We start from the raw sequence: 16610 nt of genomic DNA on the forward strand, positions 1-16610 counted from the left end.
GTGAAACAGCACTTGCGGCTGCTTCTCCGCACCCAGGCTAAGCCGGGTGCCACAACTGCTGGGTTTTATTTTTAGCTCAGCACAGGTTTCACGCTGGGGAGTGCACCTCTTGCTCTTGGGTCTCATCCCACCGCTTGGAGCACCCAGAAGCCAACCCAGACACTTCCCAAAGGAGCTCCTGCTTGCACCCAGTGTCTAACACCGAGCCCAGACAGATCCAACTGCTGCCGAGCTGCAGCTGGGGACACTCAGATCTCAAACACCTTCAGACTCTCCTGCAGGAGCACCACTAAGAGCTGGTTTAGGGACCTGACTGCTGCTGAGCTGCTTTGCCTTCAACCCCTGCATGCTGGATTGAACCCCTCAGCTGAGACTCGACCGTTCCTAAGCTTAGGCTGATACCAATGTGTTGTTTCTCTCTTTTTGACAGCAAACCCTCAGCTCAGTGCTGCCTTTGGGCTTCCCAAAGATCCCTGCCCTCTGGGTACCCCCCGACTGGCCAACCTCTCCCTAAGAGAACTCAGACAACGCTAAGGACAGGACTGGGATGGGACGGGGAGGGGAAACAGGAGCTGCAGAAACATTACTAACGAGCACAAAACAGCAAAAAAAAAAAAAAAATACAAACAAACTGAAAACAACAGCCAGCCCCCCCAAAAGCACAATCAATTCCCTTCCAAATCCTCAAGCACCAGGAGCTCAGAGGCAGAGGTGGGTACCAGTGCGCAGGCACCGCTCAGCATCGCGTGTCTGCGTGAGGACATGCCCGGGCCGGGCCGTGTCGTGTCGGTGGCTCGCAGAGGTGCCATGCAGGCAGCTGAGACATGCATGTACGTGGGGACACGCGTGTACAGAAAGGAGGGAGCACTGCGCCTCTGCCCGGGAATTAGTGCTGTTACACGCTCGCTCAGCGATGGTGTGTGCACGGAGTGAGGAGACGCTGCCTCGCCTGCGCACAACCCTCGGGGCAGGCCCTGCTCCTACCAGGAGCGTTTTGGCACATACGCAGAAAGCGCCAGTTCCAGATGTGACTGGAGCCCTGTGTGCTGGGCAATCTGCCACACTCCATCCCCACTGCCCCGGGATCTCCCGGTGCGGGGCACGGCAGCACTGGTGGTCTGGCAAGCTTGGCACGGTCACGGCGCTTGCAGCTGCGTGCTTAGCCCAGGGTGCCCCAGTTCAGCTGGGTACCCAGGAAAGCCCTTCCCCCCACCTCGTAGTGCTGGGCAGAGCCTGTGCAAGGTCCTTGAGGTTTCCCAGCAGAGGTTTCTCTCAGCGGTCTCGTTTAGCACAGACAAGGCTTGAGGGTCCTTGGCTGCACCCTGGGTTAGTGCTGGCTCTCACCGGCAGCACCGCAGCAGCCTTCGCGCAGGCAGCGAGGGGCTCAGGCAAGGGCAGTGGCTCTGCTCCTGCCTTCCCAGTGAGAAAGGCTGGTTAGCAGCCGGTTACCTGGAGTCTGGAAGTTGATGCGCCTCATTTCCACGGGGTCCTTAGGGTGGTGAGGGGTGATTTCAGCGTTGTTCAGGAGGCATTTTGTCCGCGGCTCTGAATCTTTCCGTTTGCTTTCAAAAGAACCCAAAGAAACAAAAAAACAAGAAGACAGAGCAGCTTAGCTTATGGGCCTTTCAGCCTTTTCAGCTACTCAGGCCACGTTCAGACCTGAGCATAGCTCCCCAAATCAGGGTCAGGTGCAGCCAAGGTTGTAAACTACATAAAATGCATCAGAAAAGGGATGAGGTTTGGAAGGTATCTGATGCGTTTACAAGAGCCCGGCAGCCCCTCAGCAGCTTCCAGCCAAGTCTGGAAGTTCCCCCTTTGCCCAGCAGAAGTAGAGCCAGGAAGCAAGGAGCGGCAGAGGTGCTGCGAACTGCCGCCTCAGCCTCCCTGCACGGACAAGCCTCCCCTGAACTCTGCAGACCTCTGCAAGCAGAAACCTTCCCATTCTGGCCAAGCCATTTTCAGCCTGAAAGAACCAGAGCCAACGGAATCGTTTGGAAAAGTACAGAATCTCCTGGCTGTGACCTTGGGCGTAAAGTACTGCTGTCGCTCTGCTGGCTTGGTGAGGAGCAGTCAGAGCAGCGGCTTCCAAGGCTTTTTGATCTGCAGAACCCTAAAAAGCTGGGTTCAAAAGCCAGCGCAGACACCTCCTCTTCTATCACAGCTGTGCCTGCTGAGATCCATCTCACCTCCTTGCCAGAAGCTGAAGCCTGCTCCAACCTGCCAGCTGAGCTGCACATCTAAGTGCTTCCTAATATATTTTGCTCAAAATGGGTTAGGTTAGCTGAGGCAGTTGAAAAGTCTTTGCTGACCTGGCTCATTCTCCTTGAAAAGAATTTGGAAGCAAAGCCCAGTGCTGCTCTGAAGATGCGATAACCTCTGGCAAGGGAACAGCAGCGAGCTGCTGGGAGCAGAGCTTCTCCAGCAGGCAGAGAACATGCTCCCTCCTCCTGAGGCTTGCAAACGTTGCCCTAGCCCTTCCAGCAAGATGGCTCCAGAGCTCCTCTCCTCTCCTTGCTCAGGAGCCTCCAATAATGCGCCTGCAGCAATAACGGCAATTTCGTAGGCAGAGAGGAGGTTATCCAGTACCTTTTTAGCTGTCTCTTAATGTCATTAATAGCTGGAAGAAGTGGCACGAGCCCTGCCAGCGCTGCATGGGGCAGTATTCTGGAATTACACCACTTCACAGTCTGCGAGCAGTTTATTTTTGCTGCAGTTCTGAAACTGCTGTTAATAGTTTGTCAGCAAAAGCCATCAGTTACTTCCAGGGAAAGCTCTCCCAGCCTTGGAAATGGTTTGCAGTAAGTCTCATTTCTGCAGTCATAAATGAACTGTTAGAAGTCCCTGGCTCACGGGGCGAGAACAGCTTTTGCAACAGGGTGAGGACAGCTCAGCTGGTGAGGTTCTGCTTCCAGAATGCCAGTGGCTCAGGGACAGCCTGCATGGAGCAGTCAGAGACAGAGAAAACCTGCTTTCACCTCTGACTGCAACACAAATGGGTGCTTCTCTGCTCCATTAACCCAACATTTTATGAGCCGTTTACTGCCACTGCTGCTCAGCTTGAGAAAGGGCCATTACATTCAGGACTGGACATGCAGGAGAAAGCTGCGCTTTCTTTGCTCTTTCTGCCCCGATTCAGGCACGGTCCTGTGCTGGTCTGCCAGAGGGTTCCTGCTGGGACAGATCTAACATAGGAACCGTACCAACAAAGGCTCCTCACCACCACAGCAAACACTGCCTAACACCCAGCAAGAAAGAACCTACGGAAATGGCAAATCTGGAGCTCTTACCTGTCTGGCTTGCTGTCCAGGAAAGCAGTAAGTGGAGAGAAGACAAGACAAATGTTCAGGTTAGAAAGGACTTGCAGAGGAAAGGGGAAGCATTTGCTCAGCTCTAACCCTGGTAGCACACTGGAGGCTGAGGCCAGCAAAGGTCATGCACTTAGAGCAGGGCTGCTGAGCACTAACAAGGACCGCCTGAGCCCTGGCCCCAGTGTGACCAGCAGCTTCACCCAGGCTGGGAGGCAAGAGATACTCCCACAGGCATAAGCAAACCCACCTGTGCAGATGGAAGATGGAGCAGGGCTAAGAGAGCTCCCTCCAGCCTGGGCCCTAGCTGTCCCTGCACTAGCCATAGCTGCCACTGACTCTTTTTTGGACCCATTTTGCTCAGCACCTGCTCCCTCTCCTGTCCTCAATCACTGCAGTGTGCTCGAGGGGCCCCTGTTCTCATCCACGCACCACGAGCTGCTCAGAAAACCACAGGAGAGATTTCCAGGGGTTGTTCCCTCCTCTCTCCCACAGACTCACTTTACACCCCTGCTCTCGCCTCCCAGCTCCAGCTGGAAACCAGTTTGAGAACAGCGGAGGTCTCTGCTGACCCACAGCACAGAGGTGCTTTGTCTGCACCACCCCCACTGCGCACACGGAGCGCACAAAGGGGAGCCTGAGGCTCGGAGCAGCTCTTCTGGAGGAGACAGGCAAGAGACCTGACAAACTCACTGCACACGTGGCACAGCAGACTGTAAGAGAAGCACAGCTTCACTGGGAGTGCCACGGGGGAGACTCGGAAGCAGCAAGTCCTGAAACCCACTGCTGATCTCTCCTGTGCCCATCGGACCCTTCCATTTCAGCCTTTGTGCCTTGGGGCTCCTCTCTCTGGTGCTGGCGAAAGGATTTGTCCTCAGCTGACAGCTACAGGACCCAGGAGGAAACCCCTTTAGGAGCTGGAGCTGGTGACGTTCAGAATGGTCACAGACCTGGGCAAGAAGCATCTCTTACTTTTTGTAGAGTAGAATGGCGATGACGATGCAGATGATGAACACCACGGCCAGGACGGGCCCGATGACCCAGATCAGCCCTTCCTCTCCATCGATGATTGGCTGTGGATCGGGGTTGTCCAGCTGGATGGGGTCGGAGAATGGACTAGCAGCAAAAGTCTGGAAGACAGGAAATATTGCGGACCACGCTTTGGAGATGGAATGGGGACTGGAAACAGTGGGCAAGCAGAAAGAGAAACTGCTGGTGAGGCTGTGAGCTCTCTGCAGCACAAACCAAACCGTAACAGAGAAAACACCCTCCTCAACCTATAGAAAGAACTCTGACCATCCACACAACAACCACCTTCCTCCTCCAGTGCCCAGGCAAGACAGGTCGTCGACAGCTCACAGTCACGAGAAGCTGCAGCCTGCCTTGTGCCTATGGCTCACCTGATCTTGTAGCCAGGAAGGAGCTTTTAGAAACCCAGTTGACTGTGCCTCTGTTCCACCACCTCCCCGAGCCCTCCCCATCGCCACAAACACTTTTTCCAAGCTCTCATGTAACCATCTGGATTTTGACAGTCAGATGGGATTACAGAGAAAGAGGGAAGGGATTAAAACAACAGTTAATGGTTAGAAAGAGTCTGGTCTGGTGACTGAAAAAACCCAACCCTTAAATATAAATTAATAAAATGCAGTACGTCTGCCCTGCTCCTGCTGCAGTGAGCGGCGCTCTTGAAGAGAATCAGAAGCACGTTCAAACCCACCAGAGTCCTGACTAAGGGGCACTACCTGCACGTTCTCAGGAGTGCTGCAACCTCCCCGCCCCAGGAGGGACCTGTTTCCATCTTACACAGAACCCACAGGAACTGAAGAGCACAGAGAGAACTGGCATGGTCTGAAAAGTCTGGGACAGGACAAGAACAGATCAGGGCTCTGCTCCTTGATCTCCATCAGCTCTCGGCACGGCTGAAGCACTGCTTCAGCTTCATTACTTGGGAGCTGCAGTGAATCCAGGCCGTAGCGAGCGCCTGTGCAGTACCTTGTTCTAAAGCAGAAATTACCGCAAGCTGCAGTAATCCGATTGAGAAACCCATTCAGAAGCGTGTCAGCCTAATCCTTTAATATCAAATACACAACTAAATATTTATTTAGGGGAAAAAACCCAACCCTCTGAAAACCCTTAATTTCAAATAGCTCCCTGCTACAATTCCATAGGGAGATTTAACAACAACAACAAGGTATTAGACTGTTTCCTATTGTGCGTGAGGGAGGAGGCAGGTAAATACTAAACCAGTTGTTTTCATAAACGCTGCACCACCAGAATCAGCAGAGGGGCTGGGCTGGGAGAGAGCGCATGTAGTTTTCCATGAAAAAGTGCTCCCCTTGTTGCTTGGCAGAGAACTTTGTAATGCCCAGGGTGTGTGACACGCTGGTCTCGGGGTCACTGCTCTAAGGAATCAAAGCACAGCCTTTACAAGAGGTGACACCTTGTCGCAGGGGTTGACCTGGGACCTCCGAGTGCAGCCCTGAGCGGATAGCTCAGCACTCCCTGTTCCGCCGTGAATCTGGAGCCGCGTGTGCAGCCAGTCCTGCCTCGGAGGAGCAGACCAGCACCAGCAGTGCACCAACACTTGCGTCATTCGCCTCTCTGCCGGGGAGAGCACACGTGCTGCACGCAGACACCGGCACAAACAGCTCCAGCAGCCACCCGTCTTTACAAAGAAAAAAACCCTCAAGCTCTGGCATCTGGTGGGAGAGTTAAGGGGAATGGCAGGAGGGCACCAGGGCTGCCGGCAGCTCCGAGGGAGCAGCCGCTGTCTCTGGTAGATAGTCGGGACAGAGGGGCACAAGCATCTGAGGAGGGCAAGAGAAAGCAGGCAGCACTTACGGCCTCGGGCTCCTGGAGCACTGCCAGGATGAAGACGACGTATTTCTGCCCTGGCTCCAGGGCTCTGTTCTCAAAGTTGTCGTAGTGCTTCATGTCCCCCAAGATGAAGTGGGAGGGGAGGAAGCGAAAACGGGCAGCGATGTAGGGCTTAGGGAAGTCCAGTTGGCGGGAGTGACGCAGACTTCGGCGGCGGAGCCTGGCAATGTCCTGAACGAGCTGGAGAAACAAAGGAATACTCTGAGCCCTGACGCCTTCAGCACCATCAAGGGAGCAGGAAGGAAGGAGAGACAAAGCATCCCACTCAGACTGGCCACACCTTCTCTACTCAGAACATGGAGCACAGGCACTCCAAATCCAGCCTTCCCAGGCTCTCAGGTCACCGTCTGACCCCCTACAGCTGATTGCTCTCTCCCTACAGCTGGCTTCAGCTTCACCCACACTCACCTCCTCTAGGTCCATCTCCTCGGGGCTGCCCAAGGGGTTGAGGAACTGTCCTCCTCGGGACTTCCTTAGCGGCACCACCACGATGTAGAAAGCCCTTAGAGTTGGGAATGATCAGAAGACATAGAAGGAGTTAATCTCCTAGACATCACACAAGAAGAGGGTGAACACACTGCTGTGGAAGACTAGGTTTGCCCAAACAGCCCCAGTGGCCCAACCCAGCAAGCCCCTTGTTTTTAATTTAGAGCAGCTGTCACTGCTGCTCCTCCAACAAGTCTGGATTCAGAGTCAGCCCCAAAGGACATCTTATTTACTCCCCTTGTGTTTCTTCAGCATCCCCTGGGAAGTGGCTTCAAAAGATGACAGGAAGTGAGGCTAAAGATGCAGGGAACACTCCCCTGCCACTGCCCTTCTGGGTTTGCACTGGGGCTCCAGCCATCAGGGCTGACCCCACAACATAACCTGAGCACCCCACTCCTGCAGCTTCACAGAAACCTACTGGACAGGCACAGAGCTCTTCACGTCTGGGAGAATCACCACCACGTTGCCATCAGCATCAGGCTTGTGGGTCACCTCTGGTTTCTTTGACAACATGTCAGCAGCGGTCCAGGCCGCGACGTTCTGCTGCAAGCCACCCATGCTGTTGCCCCGGTTCATGAGAACGAAGTTGTAGAACGTGTGGGGCCTCAGGTTGGTGATGAGTTTCTTGGTGGTGCGTCCGTCCACATCAACATTCAGCCCGTTGTACTGGATCTGGGGGAGGTGAAGAGACAGCGATGTACCATGAGCAAGACTGACACCGCTCAAGCTACCAAACTCCTCCTCCCCACTGCTTCGGTCTGCAGAGAACACGGGGCACTCAGCTCTGCCAGAGCGGGAGCAAACACAGCAACAGGAGGCACCCGAGTGGGGAGCTGTCTGGCTGTGGGGTCCCCCAGCACAAGACAGATGCAGGCCAAAGCCTTGAGACTTCTCTGGGAAGAGAAATTTTTCTCAGGAAACGGGAAAATGGTGTTATCCTGCCTAGGGAGGCGATGGTTTGATAACGGAGGTGGGAATGCAACCCAGCAGCCCTGATTTCCAGACCACCTCCTTGATCTAGTGATTAACCATTATCTGCCCATATCTGAGTCAGAAATCCTGGATTCTCTTACAACCTCTTGAAGAGGAATTCTCTGACAACCTCTTATTCAACAGACAAGACTCCCAGGAGACGGAAGACACACAGTTCTGACGCGGCCATTCCACTTGCCTTGTACGGGGTGGGAGAGTTGTAATTCTCGGGGAACTCCCAGCTCAGAAGGACAGATGTCTTTGTCACCATCTTCACCTTGAAATTTTTGGGTAAAACTGCTGAGAGAAAAGTGAGGAGGAAGGGGAGAAAGGAGAAGAAAAGGCAGTAGAGGGAAGGAAGAGCAAGAAAGAGAGGGAAGAGAGTGTCAGGCACCGGCAGAAGAACCTGCCAGTCTGGGTCTGGCTGCCGCTGCAGGAACCAAAGGGCTCGCTCCCTCCTCCACACTTTGCTTGAGTTTTGCCAAGGTCCATCTCCCAGTGCTCCCTGTCCCCATGCCTAACCCCAGGGAGGGGTGAGGGAGGGTGCGTGGCTTTGCCCACGCACTATGGGGCTGGGTGGCTGCTGCAGGAACGAGGTGCTGGCTTTCTGAGCATGCTCAGGTGAGGAAACACATCCCAGGTCACCGCTTGAGGTTTTGTCTGAATTTTCTGTTTTCTTTTGGCTGTTTGCAAAAGCTGAAGAAAATGCTCTTCCCACCTGTACAGCGACTGGCCCCCCACTTCGGGCGCCAGCGAAAGAAGGGTGTCCGGACTTAACTTAGAAGAAAGTGGTAAAAGGGACTTACCTGGCACAAGGCAGAGAGGAGCTGAGGGACTGAGTGTGAAACCAGAGTGCTCTGCGTTTACTCACGAGCCTGGCTGAGCCTGGCTTGACCTCTCCAGCTCTCTGCCTCCCGGCACCAGCCCCGGTTACAAGGAGAGAGAGGGAGGAGAAACCGGTAAGTCCTACCTTGATCCAGCTGGAACGTCCGATACTGGACGGTCGGGCTGTACGGCCCGGGGCCTTTACTGGTGTGAGCACGGATTTTAACATCATAGGCAGTGTTGGGTTTGAGGCCGTTGAGAGTGTACGAGTTCTCTGGGGAGGGGGGCAGGTCTTTTTCCAGCGGGTTGCCGGGAGAACCGGCTTCCCAGTAGGCCACGGTGTATTTGACGATGGCTCCATTCCTCTCGGCCAGCACGGGGGGGAGCCAGCCAAACTGGACCGACATGGCAGTGATGTTGCTCGCCTCGAGGATTTGAGGGTAACCCTTGGGGATGTCTTCAGGGGTGGTGAGTTCCTGCACAGCTTCCTCCCCAAAGCCAGCTCGGCTTTTCACGGCCAGCTTGAAAACATAAGTGGCGCCTTTGTGGATGCTGGGAGCGGTGTACTTATCCTCCGTGGCCGAGAACTCCAAGGTAGCCAGGGGGACGACATCCTTGCGGCCAAACTGGAGCCGGTAGCCCATCACCTGGCCTTCTGCATCCAAAGGAGGCTCCCATTTCACCAGGAGAGTGTTCTCCTCTGTCTGGTGCACAGACAGGATGGGCTTCCCTGGGACTGGGAGAGAAGAGAAACACCTTCAGTCAGACATGGGACGGGGTGGCTGGGGAGGAGATGCCGAGAGACTCAAGCTGCAGCAACAGGTTCCTCTCATCAGTGGCAAGGTTTCAGCTTGACTCGGGGTACTTTGGTGCACCCCCTGTAACCTGAGGTGCTGCTGCCCACCCCCTGTGCAGCTGGACGGTCTCTATCAAGCTGAGGAAATGAGATGCACTGCCAATGTGTTGGCTCCGAGGTACTGACGTGTTTCTGGGTTTATTTTCTCCCCTTTCCTCAGGAAAGGTGAGCACGGCCCCTCCCTTACCACTGGACCACGTGCGCTCCCACAGCCAGGAAGACCAAACCCAGGAGTCCTGCCTCCCAGCCTCCTGTCCTAACCGCCCAGCACACCGCTTCCCAGGGCAGGGAAGAACGGATGCTGGAGTCCCCAAACGCCCGTCCTCTCTCTCTCTCTCTCCATTACACAGCACAACTGATGCAGAAAGAGACTGGAACAGATTGGCTCAGGCTGGGAGGTGCAGAGCAGCTGAGGGTGAAGTAATGACGGATGGGAAAGGAAGGCTGGGCAGCCCCAGGTCCTGAGCAGCAGGCACGAGGCCAGCTACGCGAGTCTGGCAGGCATCTGATCACCCAGTTGGGTACAGAAAGAAGGAAGAACACGGAGAGTGGCAACAGAGCCCAAAATCTGTGTGAGGCAGAAGAATCGCTGCTTACTCTGTGCAGCTTCTCTCCTCTGGTGGACGGGAAAAGACAGCCAAGTGTTGCTGTGTTTTCAGCTAGCTGCCTCCTTCCCCTGCCAGTTAGTTCCCCCACATTTGGGGGGATATTGCAGGAGCTCTGCGGTGCCTCTGTCTAATGAGCCCTGGCACTGCTAAGCAAGCCCACAGCCACAGTTAAGTGACATGTGTGGGCCCAGAGGTTCCTGAGGCTGGAGAAACCAGAGCATTAATTCCAGCAGCTCACGCGTCATTTACACTCAACTCCACTATTAGAGATCTAATTTCCTTCTCTCCACCTTGCTATTTCTCTGGTAGAAGACAAGGAGAAAGAGAATGGAGTTAGGAGAGATCCCAGCCCGCTCTGGCAGCACGAGCCTGCCCGAGGGTCGGCGGGTTGGGAAGCTGTAGCGCGGCTAACGGAGCGAGCGGGAGGGAGCTGGCAGGGAAGGATGCTGCCAGCCTGGGTCAGGGATCCTGGCAGAGCCACACTGGGGAACCACCCTGTCTGCTGCACGCGCTGACACCTGAGCGCGGGGGTGAGGGGGGGTCTCTGAAACAAACCCGTTCTTCATCTCAACCTGCCAAAGAATGGCCAGGGAGCAGCGCTGCCAGAGCCACCCTCGGAAATGGCTGAGGAAGACACTAAAGAGAAAAACAATGCCATTACCTTTATGTTTCATTTTTTATCACAAACGTTACTGTAATCAGCTGAGCTTGAAAATATTACATTTGCACAACAAATACTGTTTGGAGGAAAGGTGAGAAGAAAGCGCGGGGCGGGGGAAAGTGTTTTATTTTGCAATTGGTTTGGACGGTAAAGGAGAAAATTGGATGTATTACTGTATTTAAATTCAGCCCCTAGCCCTGAACGATAAAGAAAGAAATCTCTCCTCTCAGAAGGTATGTTGAGTCAACACTTCAAAGAAGATAAGAATGTTACAGAGCCATTTGGAAGATTTTTTCTAAAACAGCTATTTCAAGATGGGGGAAATTGAGTTTTGGGTAATAGCTGCTGTGCTGGAGAAAACATCCCTCTGTGACTGATCACCTGCACCGCAAATCCTAATGGGGAGAGATGAGGGAGGGTGACAAGAGAGTGACAAGGGAGGGAGGCAGAGAGAGAGGCTTCGGAAGTGAGAAATGGAAAGGGTAGAGAGCCTTGGGAAGAAGGAAACGAGCCAAGAGAACCAGGGAGCTAGTGAGAAAAAACCTGGGCAAAGCCAGAGGGGAAAGAGAAGAGGACGAGCAAAGGAAAAGGCTTCTGACAGCGCACTGACACTGCAAGGTGTGAGGACAGGAGCCTGGATGCTGACATCCAAACGTACCCTGCTGTAACATCTGCCAGAGCTGGTCTCCTGGAAAGCAGCCCTGTTCTTAACTAGCAGAGAGGCAAGTGGGGAGAGAAAGGCTGAAATCCCACTGACTTGTCTGAACACAAGAACATGAAGTGAGATGAAGACGGGAGTTAGGGCAGGGGAAAGGCAAGGGCACGGAGCGCAGCCGCGGCTCCAGCCCTGGGTGCTCCAAGCCAGGGCTCCCGAGCCCTCTCTGTCCTGCGCACTTGGCTGAGAGTCCGCGCTGCCTCCAGAGCCTGAGCAGAGGCTTCCAGGTTAATTACGCAGCGCTGACCGAAGGCCTTCGATCCCTGCAGCGGCAGAGAGCACTGCTCTTCCAGAAACAAGGGACGATGTCGGTTTGTGCAGCTGCCACAGGCAGGGGGGGGGAGAACGTTACGCAGCGCTGACCGAAGGCCTTCGATCCCTGCAGCGGCAGAGAGCACTGCTCTTCCAGAAACAAGGGACGATGTCGGTTTGTGCAGCTGCCACAGGCAGGGTGAGGACGACTGCCCCACAACTAAGAAGAAAATAAAGACAGCCAGGGTTGGGAAGTAAGCAGACAAAGCAAAGAAATGAAAAGGGGAGAAAGCCATCATCTCACAGCAGGAACAAACTGTTTGGAGGAGCAAGGGATACCCCGCTGCCCTTTGTCTTTCCTCTGTCTGGGCTCTGCCATCCAAGCTTGGCACCATCCTCTGCAGAGAGGCTGATGGACAACTAAGAAGAAAATAAAGACAGCCAGGGTTGGGAAGTAAGCAGACAAAGCAAAGAAATGAAAAGGGGAGAAAGCCATCATCTCACAGCAGGAACAAACTGTTTGGAGGAGCAAGGGATACCCCGCTGCCCTTTGTCTTTCCTCTGTCTGGGCTCTGCCATCCAAGCTTGGCACCATCCTCTGCAGAGAGGCTGATGGACACTTTGCCACAAACAATAGGTCAAAGGGAGGAATGAATCCGGGTGGTACGTGCAGACAGAGCCCAGGTCCCAGAAATGCTAGTGAAGAAAGGTCAATACTGTCAGTACTTTTCCCTCTGCTAGTCCTGAGTGAAGAGAGGATAAATATTCCGACATGATGCTGAAGAAGAGACGAGTGGGCAGTATAAGCCACCACTGCCTGCCTGCTCCTTTTCAGATCTTTGCAAGTCAACACCATGACAGCAGACCTGCGGCTCTCCTGCTCCCCAGGGTACCTGTGTGCACCACCATCAAAGCTACATCAGCTCTCACCAGTGTCAGACCAGGCAGAGATTCTCTTTATTTCTAGAGCACTGAAGTTTTTGCAAGCAATGAATCCATCCTCTGTTCCATTTCGGGGTGTGTCTGGGCTCTGCAGCACTGGACAGAAAATTATGTCATTTAGTGAGGGCTCCATGTGAGGAATGAAGGGGATTCTGCCTCAGTAAGAATTATTTGGTCTCCGGGACAGCACGGCGTTTGTTGCAAGTCTGCCCTTCATGAAGGGAGTCGGATGAAAGAAGCTGAGCCTGGAGAAAGCTCTTCTTGGCTTTAGGAAACTGGTGAATCCCAGCAGTTCAGGAAGAGACTCTTACCTGCACCCTTCGTGGTGACCACTTTTGGTTTGCTGCGAGCACCATCTCCCTTCATGGTGTAGGCGGCTACAGTAATGGAATACGCAGTCTCAGGCTGGAGCCCAGCAATGACCATCTCCTGTTTGCGAGATTCCGGAGAAGAATCCTGTCAATATTTGGGTACGTACACACTCTCCCTTGCAGGAGTCTCAGCCCTTTTCTAGCATGCAGGAACATTCACTGAATCTGAAGCCACGAGACACGCTGGGGCTACTGGGTAGATGTGACAACTGGCAGGAGGATGAGAGCCACGTTCCCTGAGCGAGAGGCACAAACAGCCCCTCTGTAAACACAGCAGGTCTCTGCAGGGCCCTGGCTAAGGCGTTCTCTTCCAGATCTACCTCTCGCACGTTCCCTAGCTCACCACAAACCGCTTCAGCCATCAAAACGCTCTTGTGCTCTTCAAAGCGTTCCTCTTCACTGTGCAGTCTCAGAGGAGGTCTCAGCGGTTTCAGGGAGATTACATTTTTTTCACCATTACCCACTCTCCCTTCTCTCCTCAGAGACGCTTTTTAATGCCTTCGCAATATTAAAGGGATTGCTTTAACGCCAAGTGCAAGACGACATTTTCTTGCTTGCACGCTAAAGCTCTCTGCTAAATCCCCAGCACCCTCCTTCCCCCGTCCTCTATCAGCATTACCACACCTGGCTCCCAAGAGCTTCTGAGCAAGACTGGCCTCCAGACCAGCCCTTCCCCGGGAAGGATTCGGCCCTTCAGAGGGCTGGGATGTAAAAGGAACAGCCGTGCTAAATCAAACCGGATGAGGGCATACGCAGCAGGGTTTTCTCCAGGGCCCTCAGAAGGAGGGAGATGTGAACGTTGTGCACATTTCGTGGCCTTCCTCTCCCCTCGCCCCCCACTGCCCCTTTGTGCTTTCAGTATTAAATCTCAGGCCAGCACTCGGGATGAGTTTGCTGGTCCTGAAAATATCTGCACTGTCCCCAAAGCTGGGCAGGCAGTCAAACAGCAGAACTTCAAACAGTGGGATTTTGATCAACACGTTTGGAAGCCAGCAGCTACAGAGACAGCTCTGCCTTCTAGAAGGCAAGAAACCTGTCCCGCATTTCCACTGGCCACTGAGTTTATTAAGGTTTTAGGCAAGAGACTTTGCCTTTCATGTGACTCAGTTTCTCCATCTGTAAAAGAGAGGCTCCTCACTTCTGCAGGGCGCTGGGCAATCTCCAGGAGACCTGAACACATTCCCTTCAGCAGAGCATTACCCTGGGACCCTGCCATTCCGCGAAGGAAACGCCTTCTCCTGCTGCTTTGTAGCTGTAAGGTCACAGAAAAGCCCAAAGAGCAAATGCCAAACAGCCAAAAGCTGATTTTAAAAAGGGTAAAAGGGCCAACAGCAACTCAGCACAACGAGTATCTAAGAATCTTGACCCTTTAAGGGCACAGAGCATTTGTTCACATCTTGTGAGCTTAGGGCTTACGAGGCTTTCAATACCCAACGCTCTTCAGCCCAACCGCTTCTCAGACACAAGCCAGAGGTGCTGGCAGACCAGCCCATCTTTAAGCGTCCGTTCGAGGCAGTCCCAAACTCCCCGTCCCAGGAGGGGCAGACTGGTCTGTCCTTCGGAGCCGAGGGGAAAACCCTGCAGTGCTGCTGCGTGCTGACAAACTAGACAGTCACAGGGGGATGCAGAGCAAAGTGAGCAGGGGAGGGACAACGCATGGGAACACCACCACCAGGCTTGAGAACAGGCACACTGGCACTGCAGAACAATAACGGAGAAGGAAAATACCACACCACAACGGGAAGTGGGAGGAGGGAAGGGACAGAACCAGGATGGGAGGATTTTTGCTTTTTTACTTACGTATTCAGCAGTGTCATCTGTTTCCCACTGGGCAGAGAACAAGAGAGGTTTTGCACATGAGAATACAGGAGGGGAAAGAAGGGAAAGACAGAGACACAGCATGAGGAAGGAGTCCCTGAGCAAGCAGCCACACAAGGTCAGAAGTTACCAGGCCAGCATGAAGGAAGAAGTAGAGTGGGAGAAATTAGTAGATTCCACTGTGGCCTTTGCCTGTCTTAAAAGACTTCCCAGACACAGGGAGGAGGGACGGTATCTAGCTCAGTGCTGGGACAGCAGTTCACACTCTTCCTCAATAGCTACTGTCTGGGGATGCAAATGAACTGCAGAGAGACAACACACACCTTGTCATAGAGACATGTGTCTACTTTCTCCAGCATTATATCGCTTGGGATGAGGCAAGGCAGCTGGAGCACCCACCCCCTCAAACCTTCCACGAGAGGAGGAGCGGTTGGAGAAGGAGGAGCGTCCCTACCTGGGCATCAGCCAGCATGATATCCTTGATCTGGGGCAGCCCCCTGGCCTCTCCGTTCTCCATGCGCACGTAGTGGACCTGGTAGCCGCGAATCTGGCCGTGCTGGCGGTTCTGGACTGGAGAGCGCCAGAACACTTGGATTGCGGTTGAGTTCAGGACCTCCACCTCCACTTTCCGAGGCGGCGCACTGGGCACTGCGAGGAAGGGAAGAAAGGGGCAAGAGTCACGTGGGGGTGTCTACCTGGAGCCTGACGCTTCACCTAAGGGACAAACACACACTGAACCTGCAGCCCTGAAAGCAGGGAGAGACTTGACAGTCAGACTAGATCCCCAGCGTGTCATGGCCTTTATTGAGTGACCCAGCGAAGCAGCGCTGGGAGATCTAATCTGCACGGCTAGGAGATATGCATGGGAACAGGTCCGCCCCGCGGGCCAGCCGCTCTCCCACAGGCTCCTTTTGTCCCCAGATTGCTCAGAAGAAACCGTATCGTTCCAGCTCACATTCTGAGGGCAGTGCCAATTGCTAGCGAGCCAGAAGAGCTCTGGGGCTGCCGGTGGGATGTTACGGTAGGAAGGAGGCGGAGGGGGACTTGCCCTTGGAGTTCTCTTGTCTCTCAGGGAGGGCAGGCGGGTTGGTGGCTACAGCCGCTGCATAACCGCAGGACAGGAAACAAGGGATGACCTGCACGGAATTTGGGCTGAATTTTTGGAAATAATAGTAATAAAGAACAGGGCATGAGAGATTCATCAAACCCCTACTTTCTCTGAGCAAGGTATTCCATCCCTTGGATGTGGGCAGACGCTCAGGGGAACTGGACCTATGAGGGGGAGAAACCTGCTGCTTTTTAAAAAGGACTTTTTATTTGAGATGGAGGAAGAAAGCCTGAGAAGTTTGGAAGTTACTTATGTTATTTACTTGACCCACATTACATGAGGGTCCTACTTCACCCTCGCACTGAGGGTGCTCTCCCTTCATGCACACATCCCGATTTTTTCCTGGTTTGATTTCACTGTAGAAGCAGCAGGAAAATTCAAGTCTCGTTGTTGCTGTCTGTGTCAGAAGTCTCTGAGCTGGGCCGCTGAGCTGCAGTCTGAACGCTTGTCACTGCAGGCTTTTTGAAACTTTCCACCACTAACCAAAACTTTGACTTAAAGAGGAGCCTGGAACAAGGACGGGGTGGGAAGAACTCGTAGTATTTTAAAACCGTTCCCGGCAGCAATCTTCTCTGATTTCATTTCCTTGCTCACTAAGAGCATCTTCTCAGGAAAAGTGATGCAGCCAAGGCTCAGAGGCTTGGTATTAAAAAACCCCAGAAATCTAAAAAACCCCAACCCTAAAGCAGGGAAGGACCAACCCTACAGAGCCCCGCTCCCAGAGGGGCGCAGGGAGGTGGCAGCAGGGGACGCTGCGCCTCCTGGACTCTGTGGAGGCCCCCCTCGGGCTCTGGCCCTGCACCACACGCGCCAC

The 16610-nt window shown here is 53.9% G+C and overlaps 1 protein-coding gene across 1 annotated transcript in view; it reads right to left on the reverse strand.

The window, feature by feature from the left end:
- Positions 1-16610, reverse strand: part of PTPRS (protein tyrosine phosphatase, receptor type, S) — a gene marked incomplete at its 5' end in the record, with an annotated part of 43318 nt that overhangs the window by 15357 nt on the left and 11351 nt on the right. Inside the window, 11 exons of the mRNA XM_010139462.1 lie at positions 1450-1562; positions 3288-3299; positions 4278-4435; positions 6147-6362; positions 6591-6684; positions 7087-7340; positions 7840-7937; positions 8611-9201; positions 12811-12928; positions 14671-14697; positions 15143-15336. Of these exons, the coding sequence (XP_010137764.1) occupies positions 1450-1562; positions 3288-3299; positions 4278-4435; positions 6147-6362; positions 6591-6684; positions 7087-7340; positions 7840-7937; positions 8611-9201; positions 12811-12928; positions 14671-14697; positions 15143-15336 (1875 nt within the window). The remainder of the gene's footprint in view (positions 1-1449; positions 1563-3287; positions 3300-4277; positions 4436-6146; positions 6363-6590; positions 6685-7086; positions 7341-7839; positions 7938-8610; positions 9202-12810; positions 12929-14670; positions 14698-15142; positions 15337-16610) is intronic.

The sequence above is a fragment of the Buceros rhinoceros genome, unplaced genomic scaffold (assembly GCF_000710305.1).
Source record: "Buceros rhinoceros silvestris isolate BGI_N320 unplaced genomic scaffold, ASM71030v1 scaffold22357, whole genome shotgun sequence".
Lineage (NCBI taxonomy): Eukaryota > Metazoa > Chordata > Aves > Bucerotiformes > Bucerotidae > Buceros > Buceros rhinoceros.